This window comes from Cervus canadensis, chromosome 28 (genome assembly GCF_019320065.1).
Source record: "Cervus canadensis isolate Bull #8, Minnesota chromosome 28, ASM1932006v1, whole genome shotgun sequence".
NCBI lineage: Eukaryota > Metazoa > Chordata > Mammalia > Artiodactyla > Cervidae > Cervus > Cervus canadensis.
The window spans coordinates 28405121-28426266 of record NC_057413.1 but is presented as its reverse complement, the minus strand read 5'-3'; the positions used below and the strand labels follow the sequence as shown (position 1 = coordinate 28426266).

Here is a 21146-nt window from a genome sequence, read left to right as displayed (position 1 = left end):
CAGAAGTAGAAATATAATGTGCATATGAAACTTACATAATGTTATAAAACAGTGTTACCCCAATTAAAAAAACTCCCCCAAAAGTCAACAGTCAAGTGCAGTTCATCTAAGAAAGCGCAAGAGACCTCAGCTTAGCATTTTCCTTCCCCTATTCTACATAGAAAATTTGAGTTGTCTGATAGGGAGATATATAAAGACATGGTTAATTTACCCTGAAAAGCTCTTTCTCCATATGTTAAAAATAGGGCACAGATCAAAAAAAAAAAATGTCTTTACCTTCAAAAAGTTGACTTGGATGTGATCGACTTCGGTCTCTCCTAATGTATGTGAAATTATTACAACCTTAGCTTCCTTTGCTAATGAGCTGGAGTGCAGTAAAATGGAATCATAAGGACCTAATCTCTTTGGGACCTCAGAGTTAAGTGGTTGAAAAATACAGGAGAAATGTTACTTTAGGGTGGTGGACAGGCAACACATCTCCCAACCTGGCAGAGTTTCAGAACAGTCATAAATGCGTTTCTCCAAGGTGAGTTTCATAGTTCCATGAGCTACTCCTTGATAATGTGTCATGGTCTAGTGTTTTCTGGCTCAAGAAACTGACTACATTCTCCTCTCTAGAAGAAGCTAGTGCAATTAGCATATTATAAGCTCCCAGAACTGTTTTTGAATAGAAGGAATGCTTAGCCTCCAGTCTCCAAAACTTGACCACAGAGACTGTTTTATCTCAGAATACCTGTTAACATTCCATGAAACTGAGGTTGGGCAGAAATTCTTCCGGGAAATGCAAGAAAAGTTCACCATCCTCCTTTATCCAGGGAGGATATTTGGTATTTGGGTGTCATTTCTTGGGAATGAGGGAACACGACCAACTCCCTTAGCTACATTTAAACTATTTAGTACTGTTTTTAAAATGCTAATGTTTTGAACCCATCCCAAACCAATTAAATCAGGATCTCTGGGATAGAACCCACATGTTGGCATTTTTTATTAATCTATTTTTAAAATACTTTTTATTTTGTTTTGGGGCATAGCCCAGTGTTGTGATAGTTTTAGCTGAACAGCAGTGGGACTTACACATACATGTATCCATTTTCCCCCTAAACTTCCCTCCCATCTAGACTACTGGCATTTTTAAAATAAGGTCCCCGGGTGATTTTTGCATGTATCCAGGGTTGAGAACCAGCACCCAAAGGAACCACAGAACATTTGTGAGTGCTGACAGGCCTTGCTAATGAGTGGGCTATAAGGATTCCTCACTACCAGAGAACCATACACCTTAATTATACACCTCAATCAACCTCCATTTCAAAAGCCCTTGGGCCTGTGGGCTAATATAATCTATGTAGACAATAAGCGCAATCAGCCAGTTCCCTTTCTCTCTGCTTCCTCGTCCAGTTAGGCTACAAAGGATAGATGTCATCAGGCAGCTCTGGGTGCAAAGGCCCCAGCTTCTTTTCTCAGGCTGAGGTCTCTCTCCATGACCTATATTCAGGAGACATGAAGCATCTTCCCCTCACAGTTCTGAAAAGAACTAAGGTTTTGCAGAGAAGCCCCACAATCCTTTGCGGGCGTTCTCCAGCGGCTATTTCCCAGCCTCCTGCCCTCACGGCTTTTCTCACGAGTGGAAGGAGGCATTTTTCCAGCTGCCACCTAAAACTGTAGTGAGGAGTACAGACTGTGCCTCAGGCTACAGTTGGACCCAAACCTGCAGTCACTGAATAATCCAGGAGAGAAGGAAAAGAAGACTTATCTTCCCTTTAAATCTTGCTACCTGCATGCCTCCCGGAGGCCAGAAAACAGAACTGAGGTTGGTGACGGTGGCATCCGTATGCTATTCAGGAAATCAAAGATACCTGAGAGCAAGCACACATTGGAATGATGCAACATAACAAAATAATAGGAGTAGCCCAAACTATTTCAACCTTTACAGACACCAAAACTTTTCCAGATAGAAAGTTAAAATTTTATAAAATAAAATCAAGTTTTGCTGTAATTATCTAAATGATAGTTTTCTTTATTTCTTTTTGTTTTTTGTGTTTTTGTTTTTTGTTTGGTTGTGTGGTTTATGGGATCTTAGTTCCCTGACCAGGGATCAAACCTGTGTCCCCTGAGTAGAAGCACAGAGTCCTAACCACTGGACCACCAGGAAAGTCCCAGGATATTTCCTCTTGAATTTCAGTCTTCTAGTTTGTAGCATGATAGTATCTACTACGCCCAGCTTTTTGTATCCCAAAAGAAAGCCAAAAAAATCTGTGTTTGGCTGTTGGACACAACTAAGTGAGGCGGTCTTCAGTGGCACATGGTAATGAGACTTTCATTTTCCTTTTAATCCTGTTAAATTAGCGTTTGCTTATTGTTGTTGTTATTGTTCAGTCGTTGAGTCTTGTCTGACTCTTTGTGACCCCATGGACTACAGCAGCCCAGGCTCCTCTGTCCTTCACTATCTCTCGCAGAGTTTGCTTAAATTCACGTGCATCGAGTCGATGATGCTATTTAACCATCTCATCCTCTGCCACTCCCTTCTCCTTCTGCCTTCAATCTTTCCCAGTATCAGGGTCTTTTCCAGCGAGTCGGCTGTCCACATCATGTGGCCACAGTGTTAGAACTTCAGCTACAGCATCAGTCCTTCCAGTGAATATTCAGGGTTGAGCTCCTTTAGGATTGACAGCTTTGATCTCCTTGCCTTCCAAGGGACTCTCAAGAATTTTCTCCAGCACCACAGTTTGAAAGCATCAATTCTTCAGCACTCAGCCTGCTTTATGGTCCAACTATCACATCGTACATGACTACTGGAAGAGCTATAGCTTTGACTATATGGACCTTTGTCAGCAAAGTGATGTCTCTTCTTTTTAATATGCTGTCTAGGTTTGTCAGAGCTTTCTTTCCAAGGAGCAAGCGTCTTTTAATTTCATGGCTGCAGTCACTGTCCACAGTGATCTTGGAGCCCAAGAAAATAAAATCTCTCACTGCTTCCACTTTTTCCCCTTCTATTTGCCATGAAGTGATGGGACCAAATGCCATGATCTTAGTTTTTTAATGTTGAGTTTTAAGCCAGCTTTTTCACTCTCCTCTTTTACTTTCATCAAGAAGCTATTTAGTTCCTCTTCACTTTCTGCCATTAGAGAGTGTTTACTTAGTAGGCAGAAAGGATATGTTGGACCCCAGGCCCAACTTTTTTTAAAATGCAAGTACAGTTGACTTACAGTACTATATTAGTTTCAGGTATATAGCACAGTGATTCAGTATTTTTAGACTTTAAAAAAAATGTTATTATAAGATAATGACTATAATTCCCTATGCTATACAGTGTATCCTTATTGCTTATCTATTATACATAATAATTGGATCTCTTAATCCTATAACCCTAACTTGCCCCTCTCCCCTTCCCTCTGCTCTCTGGTAATCACTAGTTTGTTTTCTATATTTGTGAGCCTGTTTTTGTATTGTTATAGTCATTTATATGTATTATTTTTTAGACTCCACATATAAGTGATTTCATACAGTATTTGTCTTTCTCTGACTTATTTCACTAAGCATGATATTCTCTAGGTTCATCCACATTGCTTAAAAAGGCATACTTTAATTTTTCCTAAAGTGGCTATACGTATCTTCTTTGTAAATTCATCTGCTGATGGACAGTTGGGTTGCTTCCATGTGTTGGCAATTGTAAATAAATGCTGTGAACGTTGGTGTACATGTATCATTTTGTATTAGTGCTTTCATTTTTTTTCCTGGATGTATACTCAAGAGTGGAATTGCTGGATCATATCATAGCTCTATTTTTAGTTTTTTGAGAAACCTCTCTACTGTTTTCTACCAGTTATGTTCTATGTAACTGTAGAACATAACTGTTCTACAGTAGTCAAAAGTGTATAAGGCTTTCCTTTTCTCCACATCATCACCAACATTTGTTACTTGCAGACTTTTTGTTGATAGCAATTCTGACAAGTGTGAGGTAATGTCTCATTGTTCTTTTGATTTGAATTTCTCTAATATTAGTGGTGTTGATCATCTTTTCATGTGCCAGGCCCAACTCTTGCCAAGATAGGAAGAATTCAGGGGAAGATTCCATAGAAATTTGCTTTAGGCCATGCCTTAGAAAATTACCTTAGTAGCTTAATTTAAATTAGTTTAGACAAATCAATTAAAGTTGTGATAAAGCATTTCTGAAGGACAATTAGGGCAATATGGAAAAAGCTTTGTAATATGTCTCTAGCGGACAGCAAGGCTATTGAAATGTAAACTATATTTACTTGTTCCTCTGGTAGATGTTTATTCAGAATCCTATATTAACCTATATTCCAAGTAAGCACTGAAGCTTTGGAGATTTTAAAGATAAATACGTAAGGATTTAGCCACAAGCAAAAAATATTCATTTAGCCAGAGATCACAGGGAGTTTGTGAAATTTCTATTATATAGAAGTCTCCTGATAATTCCTCATGATTAATGTCAAGTAGTTTATAAACATAAACACTGCTGGAGTTAAAGATGTGTTGTTAATAACGTCTTATTAGAAAATTGCACAGCGAAAAAGAAAAAAGAATAACAATTTATTCCTTTTCAAGCAGCAATCTCGTCTCTACCATCCTCTATGACCGCTTTCATTTTTCCTCAATTTCTTCTTTTTTTAAAAAATATTTATTTCTTTATTTGGCTGTGCCGGGTCTTAGTTGCAGCATGCAAACTCTTAGTTGAGACGTGTGGGATCTAGTTCCTTGACCAGGGATCAAATCCAGACCCCCTGCATTGGGAACTCAGAGTCTTAGCCACTGGACCACTAGGGAGTCCCTCAATTTTTTCATTTTTAATCTCACTAATAGAGAGGACAATTTGAACTGTTGCAATATATTTTCCTTTAAAAAGTTAAAATCTATCTCTGTAGTATGTGTTCAGGTCAATAAAAACAGTATAAGTCAATTGGGTATACATGTGTGCATACACAGAGAGTCTCCCTAGAAAAGGTGGTTCTACCGTTTGGTACCTCTCCCACTGCTAAGATGTGAACATACTTTTAACACTAGGGGCAATGTCAAAAGTAGGGTTTCACCTCTGGATCCAACAAACTATTACCTACCTTCCTAAACTGAGCCAATTTGAAAATGGTTTATGTGGCAGAAAGATGCTCTAGAGAATGTCAATTAAAAGGTCTAGCAAAGTAGGGGTTTTTTAAACCATGAGTAAAATTAAGAAGATGACTGTTAAATATAAGCTACATTTTCTAGAACATCAGGTGCTGTAAACTACAACAGTCTGGGTTTTCTCAGCACGTGGTTGTCAAAACCTGTCTGCTCCTCGGTGTGAAATTAGTTCTGGGAAAATTAAATCAATGAGCTGGAATCTACTTAGAGAGAAAATAGTTCAAGGTGAACGTAGTTCTAAGCCTGACTAGCTAGCATCAAGACTTCACATTTTGACCCTCGCTTTTTGGTTTGACTTACTATTTGGTGAGCCTTTTCCCTGAAAATTGCTCGAGTCAGCTATCTCCTTTTCTCAATATACTGCAAGTGGTTGTGTTTCCTTAATCTCTCCTAAATTTCACATCATTGATTTAGCCCACCAACTAAGCTTTTTACCACATAAAGGTATTTCAGAACTTTGGTTCTGTTATCCAATGCAGGAATTTTCCTCTCTATTCTAATGCCAGCCATTAAGTTACAAATCCATGAGGCTGTCAATCCCGTTGTCAATTAAGATGTGGAGCAGAGTAGGATTAATGAGAAAGTCTTGCAGCATTCCATTGGAAACTGAGGAACGTTTAGCTTTTGTGAACTCAGTTATCATTACTGAACCCATGCAGCACTGTCGTGACCACTTCTATTTTTAAAAAATATTAGCCCCTTAGATGTGTTCATTACATAAACAAATTGCAATAATTCCATTTAATGGAAAACCTACCAGCAGTAAAAAAGAAATCATCTATTGATAAACACCGAAATCTGGATGAATCCCAAAATTATTAGGCAAAGTGAAAAAAGCCAGTGATAAAAGTCTGTAGACTTCATGATTCAATTTATATGACATTCAGGGGAAAAGTAAAAACTATATAGATAGAAATTAGGACACTGAGACCCAGGATCTTGGGGTGAGGAAAGTGTCATTGACCAAAACAAATCACAAGATAATGTTTTAGGTAATGGTGGTCATGACACAACTTTGTGAGTTTGTCAAAATTCAACAAACTACATCCCTAAAAAGGGTTACTATTACTGTATGTAAATTCAAACTAGGTATACATGATTTTTTAAAATATCTCATTATAAGAAATTTACTATGGGACTAATTAAATGTAATTTAATAACCTAGAATTTCTAAAATCTGTCTCTTTTCCCCCCTGCTTTGATTATTAAGGTATTTGTTGTTCAGTCGCTCAGTGGTGTCTGATCCTTTGCAACTCACGGACTGCAGCACGCCAGGCCTCCCTGTCCTTCACTATCTTCTGAAGTTTGCTCACACTCATGTGCATTGAATCAGTGATGCCATCCAATCATCTCATCCTCCATCATGCCCTCAATCTTTCCCAGCATCAGGGTCTTTTCTAATGTGTTGGCTCTTCGTATCAGGTGGCCAGAGTATTGGAGTATTCTATTTTACTACTTCTGTTCCATCTTCTGTGATTTTTCAAAGATTACTCAGCCACTCGAGTGTGTCAGAAACAAACACCTATGTTTTCTTTATCTTTAAATAGGAGTTTCCTATGTTAAAAAAAAAAAAGTTGCAGTTCCACTAATACCCTTGCCTGTTTTAAAGATTAACCTCTTTGAAAAGAAAGCAAAATATTTTAATTACCATTTAATCTATCACTTGCTAACATAGTACTCCCTCCCCTAAGCCCGTCTCTGTATTGTTCCTCTTTCTCATTCTTGGAGCAGAAATTCAAACTATAGGTCTTGGACTTCCTTGGTGGACCAGTGGTTATGAATTCACCTTCCAATGCAGGGGACACAGGTCCCCTGGTCGGGGAACTTAAATACCACATACTTCAGGGCAACTAAGCCTGTGTGCCTGCAATGAAGACCCAGCACAACCAAAAAAAATTAAATTCTATAGGCTGGGGCAACAGAGACTCCTGAATGAAACCAAGGAAACTTTAGTCCTCGTTAACTCAATTATTCCATACATGGGAGTCCTGCCTCTTCTCCCTCAAGACTGCTGCCTCCTGGAAGTCACAAATACACAAATAATGGCAATCAGACAATGTCAAGTAGAGTGTAGGTTGACAATACAAGTGCCCTGTCTCAGTCCTCTTTGTTTTAGTTGTTGCTGTTAGCTGGTGGTTTGGTTCTATTTTGTTTTAACAGCCCTTGGTATTTTTTTGAAGGCTAGAGTCTAACATTTGATTACCAGTTTATGGTAAGAGTTCAAGCCACAGATTGTTGGAGATACATTTAACATCTTATTTGCCACTTACATTAAAATCTCTGTTAATATAGATTTTATATGAATATACTAAATCTTATATTAAATTTTTTTCTCACTACAAGCTCTTTATTAACAAATTGAATAAAAAAGGAAGCGAGAGAGAGGTGTAAAAGTACTTTTCTTGGAGGCCCCAGGAAGGGGAGGCACTGTCAGAACTCACTTGGCCAGGGCAGGCAACCCAGCCAGAGGCAGAAGGGAGATCAGGGCCCTGCCCGGGAGCAGCCCACGGCCCAGGGTGCTGAGAGCAGGACGGCTCAGGCCTCAGGCAGGGGATGTGCAAACGCCGAGGCCCTGCAGGGAGTGATGGGGTGAGGGCTGCCTGGAGGAAGCCACGAGCACCATCTTCCCCTGCATTGGGCAGACACGCGTGTCCACATGAGAGCTGGTATCTGCTCGCAGCTTACGTACACAGAGTAGAAGGAGGGGTCCCAGAGTTGAGGAACAGCTTTGAGAAGCCTCTAGAAGCCTGAGGGCAAGGGCAGAACCTGGAGGCTGCTGTTCCCGTTGGAGTCTCAGGAGCCCAGACCCTCCTGCCGGCACTGGAGGACCTCCTGACTGCCCTTTCAGGCATGGTTGAAGTTGAAACTTTGATGATCACTTATGCTGTAATTGATATGGCTCCATTTAGCTTCCTCTTTGATGATGAGATCTTGCCCTCACTTATTTTCTTTTCATTGTGTTCTCTGGGCTCTAGTTTTATATTTTGGGGTGGGGTGGGGAATGTTACTCTATTCTTTTCAGAATTCAAGTTAAGTTTTCTCATCACTTGGGCAAGTTTCTGTCCTTTGGCAAGTTTCCATGCTTTTAGAAGCACATCCTTTTCAGTGTCTTAATCAGGGGACCAGGAAACTGACTCCTTTTTTCAATATTATCCAAGGAGCTTTGAAGGGTGAGTGGTTTTTAGATTGGCTGGAAAGTGAGGATAAACAAACACAAGTGGGAATGACCATTGTAGGTTTAAGGATAGAGAAGAGTAAGCCTTTCAAAAATACAATAATAGAACATACGATGATAAAGAGTGAAGAAAGGAGAGCAGTAAAATGCAAATACGTTAAGAATCCAATACAACCTTTGTATTGTCTGCCACTGTTGAGCAAAATGTGTTCAACGTGGCACGAAGATGATACATCTAGCACGATGTTGGGTGTCTTTCTCACTTGTCTACTTGAGGACAAACTTTTAGATGAATATGAATTTATAAAGACTTTTGTATTGTGATAACCTCCTTCAATCCATCATGGTTACTGCTTAGCCCAGGTAATATTTACTTGTGAAATGCTCTCTGATATTAATTTGATAAAAGTAGATGCAAATACCAAATATAACTTAAGCGTTAAATCTATGGCTAAAAATATTTTCTAAGGGCAAAAAAGGGCCTTATCAAAGATTTTGAAGATTTGACTATGGGGTGTTACCTTACACATGACTTTATTTTCTGTCTAGGACTGAAAGTCAGCCTCAGCTTTCTGTTTTTCTCTTGTTTTTCTGTAGACTCTACATTATTCCTTTTCTCCTTTTTGTATGTCACTGTGAATGAGAGATATACCTATTTTTCTGAAATGGTTGGGGCCAAAAGATAAACATGACATCCCCAGAAATTCTTTTAATCATCCTGTGATTTTACACTTTGTTCTGTGATTCTCATACAATAACAGTTTACTTTAATTATTTGGATTCATAAACCTCACCAAACACTGCTAGAGCAGAACTATACTTTGCATTTAACATTATCCTATGTGGTGTTCCATGCATATTTTTTGATGTGCAGGTAATGTGAAATCAAGGAAATTAACATTTACATTATATTTTTTGTGTTGAAGATGGCGCTTCGGGCCCTTCCTTTCCTTACATTGAATATTTCAGAGTTTTAGATTTCTTTGTTGAGCTAAGTGGTTTTTCAGTGTCCATAACCTTCTGTCATGTCCTTGGTTTGAAGAAGTGCACCATAAGCATTATACCAGTGAACCGCAGCTTAGAGCTGGAAAGATACTTGCAGATGTTTTCATCAGACCATCTTACAAGGCTACATAACTTCCCACAAATTACACAGTGCCTGAGGTCAAAGGCAGTGTGAAGACTTTATGCAAGGAGTTCTCAACCCAGGGCATATGGGACAATGCAGCTTACTAAAGACCAGGTACATATTTTAGAAGCAAAAAAGACCATCAGCCAAGGAGGGATGCCAGCCTGAGAATCTTTCATTATGACAACCACTCTTCTCAACATGGAGAAGTAGACCATTTATACAGACCTATCTATTTGTACTTGGCCTTTAAAAAGATTTTTTTTAATATTTATTTTTATTTATGTATTTGGCTGCACCAGGTCTTAATTATGGTGTGCAGGATCTTCAAGGTTCATTGCTGTATGTGGCATCTTTAGTTGAGGCATGTGAACTCCTAGTTGTAGCATGTGGGATCTAGTTCCCTGACTAGATCAAACCCAGGCCCCCTGCATTGGGAGCACAGAGTTTTAGCCAATAGACTACCAGGGAAGTCCCTGTAGTTGGCCTTTTAGAACCCTGGTCTTAAACAGGAAGATGAGTAAGAATGATCTTTCAGGCTATAAGCTGGCCTATAGAACAAAGTTCAGTTAGAGAAGCTGAGCAAAAACTGCCAACAGACTTCACTTCTCAAAGGGAAGTCATAAACACACCCACAGCCTGAGAGGAACGTAAATAAGCACAGAGGCAATACAGAATTTCTCAGGCAAATTATATAATATGTCTGAGTATCTGTTTCTTCATATGTAAAATGGACATAATAATACTTCTTCGAGCTGTTGCCAGGATTGTATCAGAGATGCAGAAGAAAGCAGTTAGAACAGGGCCTGTCATATGATCAGGACTCAAATATCGGCTACTAACCTTAATATTTACCCAAGTGGAACTAAATTCTGTAATTTTTCTGAAAAGAGGAGTCAAAACCAAGAGGACATGGCAATAGAGAAAAAAATAAATTCATCTAATGGGGTTCCCTGGTAGCTCAAATGGTGAAGAATCTGCCTGCAGTGCTGGAGACCCCAGTTTGATCCCTGGTAAGGAAGATCCCCTGGAGTAGGAAATGGCAACCCACTCCAGTATTCTTGCCTGGAGAATTCTGTGGACAGAGGAGCCTAGTGGGCTACAGTTCATGGGGTCACAATGGGTCAGACACCGGACATGACTAAGTCACTTTCACTTTCAATGGTACCAGGAGCCCTGAACAGGAATAAAGCATGAGAAAAGAGGTATCACGTTAGCATGCATAACATCCTGTGGAAAAAACTGAATGAACTTTTTGGTCAACCCAACAGTTTGAGCTCAGGGTCAAGCATCTAGACATTAATAGATGGCCTCATTTGTTCTTTATGTGGTTGCCACCATGATTAATTCTTCTACCACTTCAATCAACTCCATTTATGTTCTGTCTTCCTGATAAGTTCTAAAATATTTGGATTCCCCTCTAGCTGTTACCATTGTAGAAATGGAGCTGAAGTCAGTTTTCCTGTTCAGCAGTGCAAGATATGTGTATGTATATGCTTCAACAACAGTGATGTCTTACTCATAAAAGGCAAACTTTGGTGTATATAGTTGTCCAAGCATTAACCAGTCTTGTTTTCTAAATAATTGGTGACTGAGGTCTGTTTTTTTTCTTTTTAATGTATGTTAGTTATGACTTAGGAATAGGGTAGGCTTTGTAAAATGCCAGCATGAAAGATAGTAGCAACCTGTAAAATATAATGGACATGCAGAAAAATTCACCCTCACCATGAACATCCCATAGCCAACAATTTCTACCATTTGCTGAAACACTTCCTAAGAATAGTCTGGCATCATCCAGACTCCTTTGCATGTATTAATTTAAGCAACAACTCCATGTGCTCGATCTTAACTATTATCACCATTGAGGCATATCAGTAGCTGCCTTGATCCTAAATTCATCATTTGCAATATTTTAAGAACTTGTCATTTTTGTCCCTTAAGATTACATACCCTAAGAAGGATAACTAGCAAGTTAACATATTGTGAAGGATAGTACTATCTGATTTTAAAACTGCTAATATCACAGCGGGCTTCCCTGGTAGCTCAGCTGGTAAAGAATCCGCCTGCAATGCAGGAGACCTGGGTTCAATCCCTGGGTTGGGAAGATCCCTTGGAGGAGGCATGGCAACCCACTCCAGTATTTTTGCCTGGAGAATCCCCATGGACGGAGGAGCCTGGAGGGCTACAGTCCAGGGGGTCACAAAGAGCTGGATACGACTGAGCGACTAAGCACAATGTCACAATAACTGTAACAACTAGGGCTTGTAAGCAGTTAATGACTTCATTTATCGAATGTACCATTTATCTGCCATGTTATATATAGATAAATGGATATAATCACATGTGTATGATGTACGTAAAGCATGTTTTTCTATATTTTACAAGATATGAGTAATGGGGAGCAACCTGACAATGTCATTTCAGGAACAACAAACACAAGTGGATAATCTGCATGGGTTTTGTTCACAGAAAGAGTGAATCTACGCTTAGGTATTTGTTCAACTAGAGAGGATGTTTGTTACGGTTGGATGGGCTACCAGTGCTGAGGTTGCCACAGCCCTCCCTACATGGCTCATTAGTCATGGCTATTAGTGAATTAGTTACTTACTGAAACCCCAAAAAAGAGATAGGAGACAGGAGGTGAGTAGATTCCTGACATCTTGTTCTGTTCTCATCTGCTCAGCTGCATTGCTATTTTGAGAGAAAATAGAGGGCAGTACTTTTCATTTTAAGCAGATGGGAATTGCAAACATCACTTCTTCTTTTGGTCTGTTGTGGAAAGGTTAGTCCTGGGTCCAAACTAACCTGCAAGGGAAGCTTGGGAATCTGGTCTCCATCAGGATGCCTCATGCTCAGATAAAACTTCATAACTTTGAAGAAAAGAAGAATGAAGTTAGAGCAACAGCTAGCCATCAGGCACACTCAGCCACTTTTGGTCTCTTATTATGTGATCTCTGCTTATGGAAGTGTATGTGCCATTCTTAAAAGCAGTGATTCTCACAATAGAAAGTTGTATTTACTGGCTTTCTTAATGATATAGAGACTCAGAGTCAAGGCATGTGTCAAACACTTGGAATTGCTAATAATTAGTGCCCACCAAGTCTGTCAGGGTTTCCTGGTGGCTCAGTGGTAAAGAACCCACCAGTGCAGGAGATACAGGTTCAGTTCCTGGGTCAGGAAGACACCCTGGAGCAGGAAATGGCAACCCACTCCAGTGTTCTTGCCTGGGAAATCCCATGGACAAAGGAAGCTGGCAGGCTGCAGTCCATGGGGTTGAAAAAGTGTGGGACACAACTCAGCAACGAAACAACAACAAATCAAGTCTATTAATGACATATTATAACAAATAGACCCTGAATTTCTTATCATTCAGAGCAATACATTGACCTGCGTCTACCTTCCACAATGCTTGGCACTGTTTAGGAATACAATAAATGCTTTTTAATGGAATGTTCCAGATTAAATGGGGAGGGAGGGATGATTTGTTGTATCATACTGCAAATTGCTCATCTCTTTTTCCTCCTGTTTCTCATTTCCAGTTTGATCACTCATGGCTTTGGGACCCCAGCAATATGTGCAGCCCTAAGCACTTTCCAAACAGTCCTCAGTGAAATGCTGAACTACTTGGAAAAACACACTACTCACAAAAATGGTGGAGCGGCAGATTCTGGCCAAGGACATGGCACCTCGGAGAAAGCCCCCCTGCGGAAAACTTCAGAGGCCGCCGTGAAAGAGGGCAAAACAGAAAAGACAGACTAGCTACATCAAACAGAATCTATTTCCAGAGAGTCTTGCTGCTGATATTTTTTCTAATTTATATATCATTGAGGGTGATTAATCTTCAGTGGACAAAATCTCTGCCCTCCCCCAGCCCTCCATAAAAAAAACAAAAATGGAAATGAAAAATGAAACAAAAAAGGACAAAATCAAAAAAAAAAAGACAAAAAAAAGGAAAACAGCAGTGTAACTGTGTGATGAAGTTGTCACTTTTTAATTTTATGTTATGATAAACTCTTTTTGTGCACGTAATTTATTGTTCCGAATTATATACATCACAATTTTTAAGCACTTCTGGACTTTGGAGAGGCAGCACATGCTTTTTCACATCTAACTGATGCACTTTCTTATCCAACTCTGTAGTTAGGGATCAGAAAGCATGACCAAACTGGAACCCACCACCAGCGCCTACAGCGCCCGTCTTTCTCAACTTAATCCCCTATAACAATAGAGTGCCTCTTTCTACTAAATAGACCAATTTGGCAATCAACCCATCATTAAATGCTTTGGGAACTGAAAAGGGCATTCATGAATCTTTGTCCTGTGAATTGACAGCAATTTTAAAATCTTGGTCACCGCTAGCCCACTTAACTACCAGTGCCTTGGTGGTATTTAAAAACTCCAGAAAACTCTATCCCCTCTTTGTGTGATTATTCCCATCCCATCCTAGGACCAATTTTTTTAAAGAAAAGACTCAGCAGAATGTTTAAGAGATAAGAGATGACCTCTTCTATCCAATCTTCTCACATCCCCAACCTAAGTTTAAGGAAACAGACTGCGCATAGCGGGTCAGGGCAAGATGGATATAGGAAGGGGAGCTTGGCTACTCAGGCTTCCAAAGAAAAGCTGTGGTATTGTCTCAGCTGGAAAAGCATGAGGATAGGAACAGCACTTTCCAGGAAGCCCTGTCCCTCAGAGATAGGAGAGGGCCCAGGGAACTAGTGGAGGCCCCTCGACGTGTTGGCGGCCAATGATTGTATGGTTATAATGACAGCCACTTTTCTACCTTTGTGGTTCTTCTCCCTGCCCAGTAGCTGTGTTCTAAACCTTTAGAGGCTCAAAGCATTCAGGTCTGTGTTCAATAAAGAAAACGAAAACACAATGATCAGAGAAGACTTTTGCTTTTAAGATGCTTCCTTTTTTCATAGCTTGTTCTTAAGCCTTATTGTCCTTTAGTTAAAACATTGAAAACAAGAGGTTCCTGGCTGCAAAGTCCAGGGGCTAATTGAATGAAAGTTCAGTCCATTAAAACCTGAATGTGTAGAGAAACCTAATTGGCACCACATAGTACTAACCTTTCTACTGCTAACAGTTTTCAAAGTTGTAAGCAAATAAAACTGTAGGTCATCGTCAATGAAAAATATCATTTAAAAAATACGTGAACCCCTGATATTGTTTAGCATAAAAATATTCTCCTCTCATTAACATACATCAGTTACTTTCAGAAAGTCTCGGCCACGTTATAACCCCATAAGGAATATTATTATTTTTAATGGAAAGGAAATTGCTTGAGAGTTTTCATCAAGAGATCACAAGAAAATGTTTTTTACCTGATGATTCTTAAAATCATTAAGCTTTTATCTTCAATCTTGTACAGAAAAGAGGAACATAACCAATGAATATCTAAATTTTCTAGATTAAATTCAGTTAACAAAAGACCCTAATAAGGAATTCTATAATAAAGCGGTTTTATAGTTACACAGTAGAAGAGTTTAAAGAAAATGTAAAAGTAATGCATTGTGACTTCGTGTGTTTCTCTAGTTCCATTTTTTTAAAATCTTACCATTATTCATGGCTTTAAATTTTTTTAATAAAATAGAATAAAAGCTGAGATTCTGCTGCAGTTCCAGATTTCATCACAAAATAAATTGACTCCATTTTACCTGAAAATTCCCATATTGTAAAATATATACATGAAACAAAAAATGATGACTATTTCAGTTTAATAACTAGTAGGAAAGCTATATACAGATAATGTGGGCTACTAATTTCCTTAATGAAATTTCCACATTGAATTTTATTCCTTTTATTATTAACATACATATGTACTTAATATGGCATTTTGATATGCATATCTGCTAGATGCTTAATGTAGTTATATACCATGTCAAATGTTCACCCATAATCAGACAAAAAAATTAGATCCGGCTTATAGTACCAGCTTACTTCACCCATAGATGTAATTAGTTGGGGTTCTTAACACCTCAGTGGGGTGTTATATTTATTAACTTTGAAACAGAAGTAAAACTATAACTACAGTGCATATTATTTACCAGGATTTTGGGTGTCTTCAGAGCCTTAAATGGACAGCACCCATCATTTAACTTAACCAGCCATTAGGACATAAATGAATTAATGGACTGGTCATTCAGAGTAATTATTTATCATATTTAATAGACATTGTTAACATGCCAACTTTTACCTTGTATATAATAGGTACTCAACACTTTTTAAATAAATGAGTAAATGAATGTGTGTGTGTTCTTTGTCCAAAATGGGCCAAAGGACCTTTTACTTTTACTTTTGATTTTTTTTTTTGGATACCCATTGCTTCAATCTGGCTGGATTCTTCCATGGTAATTTATGGATAACACTTTTTATTTGAGTAAGAAAATATTTCCACTCTATCACATTAGTTGCAATTAGGTGCATTTAATATAAAACAATAAAAGCAACAAGGTAAGTATCAGAATGTCCACAGAAGTAAAATCATAATCATTATCAGTATCATAATTTATAGCAAAGGAAGATAAGTCACCAAAATCTGATTTTCAGTGTTTCAGTGAGTAAGAAAGGAATGAAAAAGCTTTCCAGATTAACTATTACTGGCCCAGGCATTTTATCCAAATCTGTCATTAATTACTTAGAATTAATAAACCTGTGAAAGATTGAGTCAAACTCCCACAAAAAGAAATGTTTGTTTTAAAGCCGTTTCAGTAACCAATTTAAATGCCATTGCCATGGTTATTTCACTGGAGTTACCTTTTAACTTAAGTTTGGTGGTTCTCGCAAAGTAAAGAAAACTCTGAATTATTCTATATTTTCTTCTCTGGAAAGATCAGAGCACAGGAAAGGTATCTAGTCTATTCTCCTGCATCCTTCTTTCCAGATGCTTTGAAAAAGGGTAATTCTTTCTAGCTTTGCAGTTCCTTTTTCCTTTCCCATCTGTGAGGGTGTGTTCTCTTCAGTATCTAAGACCGAACTTGACCTTTAGCACAGATGAGCATCCAGACGCTAGACTGAGAGTGATAGGAATTTGACCTTTTGTCATCTGGTGCTTTTAAAGTAAATGTGTCAATGAATTATCCTTGTTAAGATGAGTAAAGCAATGTAATTCCATTGCCCTATATTTTCTTTCTTTTCAGTTTCTTTGGAGGTGTTTTTGACCAGTAATTTTTAAAATGTATCAGTATCTTTTACACAGTGAATATGCCATCTCCCTATGAAAGTCAAGTCAGTATACAAGAGGTGGCCTGAGATAGTGACTAAGAGCATAGACTCTAAAGCCAAATTACCTGGGTTCAAATCAGGGACCTTTCATTTGCTTCTGTGTGATCTTGGGCAAGTTGCTGAACCTTTCTGTGTCTCCACTTCCCCATCTGTAAAATAAGGGTAATAATAGATACCTATTCACAGAATTACTGTCTGAATCAAAGAGTTGACAGATCCAAACTGCCAAGAGCAGGGGCGTAGCTATTGCTACTTGAGTATTAGTTGTTGTCATTAATACTTAGAGTTGGGACAAACCATACTTTTTATCTTCTCAGTTTATTGAATCCTTTCTATTATATATGTCAGGCTCTGTCTGAGAGACTGAAGATAGTGGAATTAAGTGTTTTTCTTGAGAGTTTCTTGCGGTCTCCTGTGACGATCCCAGCCACTAGAATATGGTTAGTGTCCTGATGTAAACATATCAAGTTAGCCCGACACAAACCAGACCCAGGTCCAGGGGGTTGCGGGGAGGGAGGGAAATCAAGGAAGGAGTTGTGAAGGTGGAAGGGAAAGGAAAGGTGGAAACTGGAAACAGGAGACTTTACGGTTCTGGGTAAGTTAAAAACATTTAGGGCAGGATGTGACTGAAGTGACTTGGCAATAGCAGCAGTAGTGACTTTTGAAAACTAACTGATGTTGCTTGGACTTCCGGTTATTTTTTCCTCCATTTGCAGAGGCACCTAACAAGTTGCCCATATTGCCTCAGGGAAGGACCAAGGGGATGCAGGCAGCAAAGGCGTTGCCCCTCTATACAAGTTTTCAGTTGCAAAATCCTAAGCCTTAAGGAGGACTTGCGGGTTTCTGTTTTGTTTTTTTCAGGTGTGGCATGCAGGATCTTTAGTTGCAGCATGCAAGGTCTAGTTCCCTGACCAGGTGTGGAACCTGGGCTCCCTGTGTTGGGAGCATGGAGTCCTAACCTAAGGAAGTCCTAGGACTTGAGGTTTAAAAGTCAGTCAGGACCTTTATCTTTCTCCTCATACACTCACACACACTCACACACACACACACACACACACACACACACAAATACAGCAGCCCAAAAAAACAGTCCTCAGGTTGACAAAAGAACGAGAGGATAAAAGAAGCATTGAAGAAAGGTTAGTGATCATTGCATCCCTCTAAGACGAGACCACATCCTGGGGGTGCAGGAGGGAGAAAGAAGACCCAGCCCTGAGCAGAAGCTGGGGTGCTGTCTATGTGGAGTGTGTCTAGGCAGACAGTTCTCAGACAAGAAGAGTCTCTCAGCATGGCTGGGAGTCTCTCAGCATGGCTGGGAGAGACCAGGAGGGTGTGCACGTGCGCAGAAAACGAAAGCAGCAGCTATTCTGGCAACTCATAGAGATGAAGCAAAAAATGGATATTTCAGGCACACCCAGAAGCAACCCAGGTAGCTGGCAAGCAGGGCAGGTTGGACTCTTAAGAAAATGGACAATCATAAATTATTGGGTGCCCTAGAAGTGTTTTCAGATTCACAGTGCCAGAACAAAAAGTGATAGTAGCAAAATATCTCCTGTATTAACACAGAAAAAGTCACTGTCACATTCACCCTCCAGTGTATAAATCCTGTAAGCACATTGCTAAAACCAAGATTTTAAATGAAAGAGCAATGCAAAATAAAACTGACAACTTGTTGTCTCATGCACGGCAGAGCATTCTTGGTACATAGTGTCATATCCTCAAAAAGCACTGAAATGGGTATAAATGCTTATTGTCCCTAGTTATCCTAATTATCTATTTAAAGCCTATTTACTAGCAGTTGAGATGCTTTCTTTTTTTCTGGAGTAGTGGAGAGGGTATGGAAAAGCTGCATTTTCTTTCTGACTTCCTAAATGCTTTCTCTAATTGGTTAACGTCCATTTTATAGTGGATAAATTTTGTTTTCTTAATGAATGACAGAATTTCACTGAAAATTGTAGTCTTTTATCCTAGAAGTTATAAAGCTATTATAATGGCTTTGAAACAGAAGATTTATGATGGTTTTATTGAAAGGGTTTTGGTGAAGATTGCCTGTAACATTCTTAGAACATGTAAGAAAAAGCAGTATTATGCTCAGAGCACACTGTATATAAGTTTTTCCTCTATTTCCTGGCTACCCTGAATGAAAGCATGTATTTAATTGTTATATGGACATGTAACTCCTAGAACAAATAATAGTAACTTTGGGAATTCCAGATTTCTTTATAAGTTGGTCAAGCTAAAATTCTAATTTTCAGCAACAGATCATATTGAATAACAGACTTTCTTGAACCCAGAAATTCTTCTTATAAAATCATTTCACTGTCATGATGAGAATGGAGACTAATCAAATTCATTCATCTATTTATTTAGTCAACAAATTATTGTTGAGAACTTAGTACATGCTAGTCACTATGTTAAATATTTAATAGAGGATTCTGAATAAGCTCAGCACTAGAGCTTTAAACCTTTTTTTTTCACTTGTTTTCATTGGCCTCATTTCTTAAAGATTCATATTAATTTCAAGTCCTAGACCTGAGATACTCACGCTCATTTCCAGTGGCTATGTAGAATTTCTTATTATGTACTTATTTTTTAGTAAGTCCTTGATCACAGACTGAAAATACCTTATTTTGTTTTATGCATTTATTCATTTATACCCCTAAATTCTTTAAAAATAAGATTTAATACAGTTTTCAAGAACTTATACAGATAATAACATACTACAATTTAGAAACAGCTCGGAAATACAAATTGATCATCAAAAGTAGAGCCAGAAATGAAGCTAAAATAAAAAATAGAGTTATGAGTATTTACTATAGGTGTGCTTTGTCACATTCAACTCTTTGTGACCCCATGGACTGTAGCCTGCCAGGCTCCTCTGTCCGTGGGATTTCTTGGGCAAGAATACTTGAGTGGGTTGCCATTGCCTTCTCCAGGGGATCTTCCTGACCCAGGGATCGAACCCACATCTCCTGCATCTCCTACATTGGCAGGAGATCTTTACCACTGAGCTACCTGGGAAGTCCCATTTACTACAGGTAGGTAACAAATTTAATTCTAATAGCAAAATGGAAATTGATCATTCATTCACTTCACTGTGTTTGCACCTAAGACTAAGCCAAAACAATTGCTAGGCAGAAATACAACTATTTCTGACACTTAGATTAAGAGAGGGAAAGTCTTTCAAAAAAATCCTTGGGAAAGGAACAATGAACAACACTCTTTCAGCAAATTAGAGTTTCTCAACCTCAGCACTTCAGCAGTAATTCGAAATGAGTTAACGAATCAACAAGTAATAAAAAGTACTATTATGGAGACAAGATGACAAAGATTTAATTTAGGCAAGGAGAGAGAAGGTAAACCTTACTAATGAAAAGGAGGATAACCTGAAGGATGGTGGTGTTTAACTAATCCAAGGGGACAGTGGGGGAGCAGCATGTGCCGAGCCCTCGAGGAGGAAGAGAGCTTGGCATCTGCAGGAACTGTCAGAGGCCAATGTGGCTTCCATGGGGTGAGTTAGGACCAGATGAGCCACAGGTAGGGGTGGAGATGAGATGGCAGGAATGTTCCAGACCTGTGGTCCAACTCTAGATCTTGTGTTTCATAGTATGTGCAGTAGAGAGCCAATGAGAGTTTTTAATCCAGAAAATGACGAAACCAATTGGGGTTTTCAGTCCTCAAAGACTCTTCTATCTGTCTGTTAGAACTCTTATGTTTTTCTTTCTTTTTAGGGCTCCCTTCTAGTTGGAAACAGGTAAATAATTTTGGGAGCTTGGAAATAAATGTTTTAAAGTCTCATTAGAAAAGCAGGTGCATGTCTGTAGAATGGGTGGACAAAGAGCATCGGTGAGATTCCAGAGGGAGGCTGCCCAGTCCCCTAACCCTTAGACCTCAGGGTAAGCATGATAATCTGCATCTTCAAAATCCAGGATTGCTGAAGTCCTCAGTGAAGATACCCAACCAAAGATCATGGCAGAGCCACTTTCTTTGATGTCTGAAGTTTCAAATTCCCCAGGAGCACTTGCTGAAAGTGGATCTGGCAACCAATTGATATTCAGGTATTTGCCACATCATGTTTTATCTTTAGTATATGGCTTCCTTAGAAACTGTACTTGACTTTTCACTAGCAAGTACTCAGCAACAAAAGTTCATCTCAAATTTTTATTTATTTTTTTTATTTTTTGGCTGCCCTGTGTGGCTTGCAGGATCTTCATTCCCTAAACAGGGATTGAACCGGGGCCCTCCACAGTGAAAGCATGGAGTTCTAACCACTGGACCCCCAAGAAATTCATATGAACTTGACGTTTTAGATGTATTCCAAGCATTTGTGGAAACCACAGTCAAGTGTATTTTTGTTTGTTTTGCTTTTAACTGAGATATAATTGACAACATTTTATTAGTTTTGTGTGTACATCCTGATGACTGGATTTTGTACATATTGTGAAACGAGCACCATGGTAGTCCTAGTTAACATCC

General features: G+C 38.9%; 1 protein-coding gene across 1 annotated transcript in view; it reads left to right on the top strand.

Moving 5' to 3' along the window:
- The window catches only part of TFAP2D (transcription factor AP-2 delta), a 59580-nt gene extending 46208 nt beyond the window's left edge, over positions 1-13372 (top strand). Inside the window, exon 8 of the mRNA XM_043450518.1 lies at positions 12983-13372. Within this exon, the coding sequence (XP_043306453.1) occupies positions 12983-13202 (220 nt within the window). The 3' untranslated portion in view covers positions 13203-13372. The remainder of the gene's footprint in view (positions 1-12982) is intronic.
- Positions 13373-21146: the final 7774 nt, after the last annotated feature.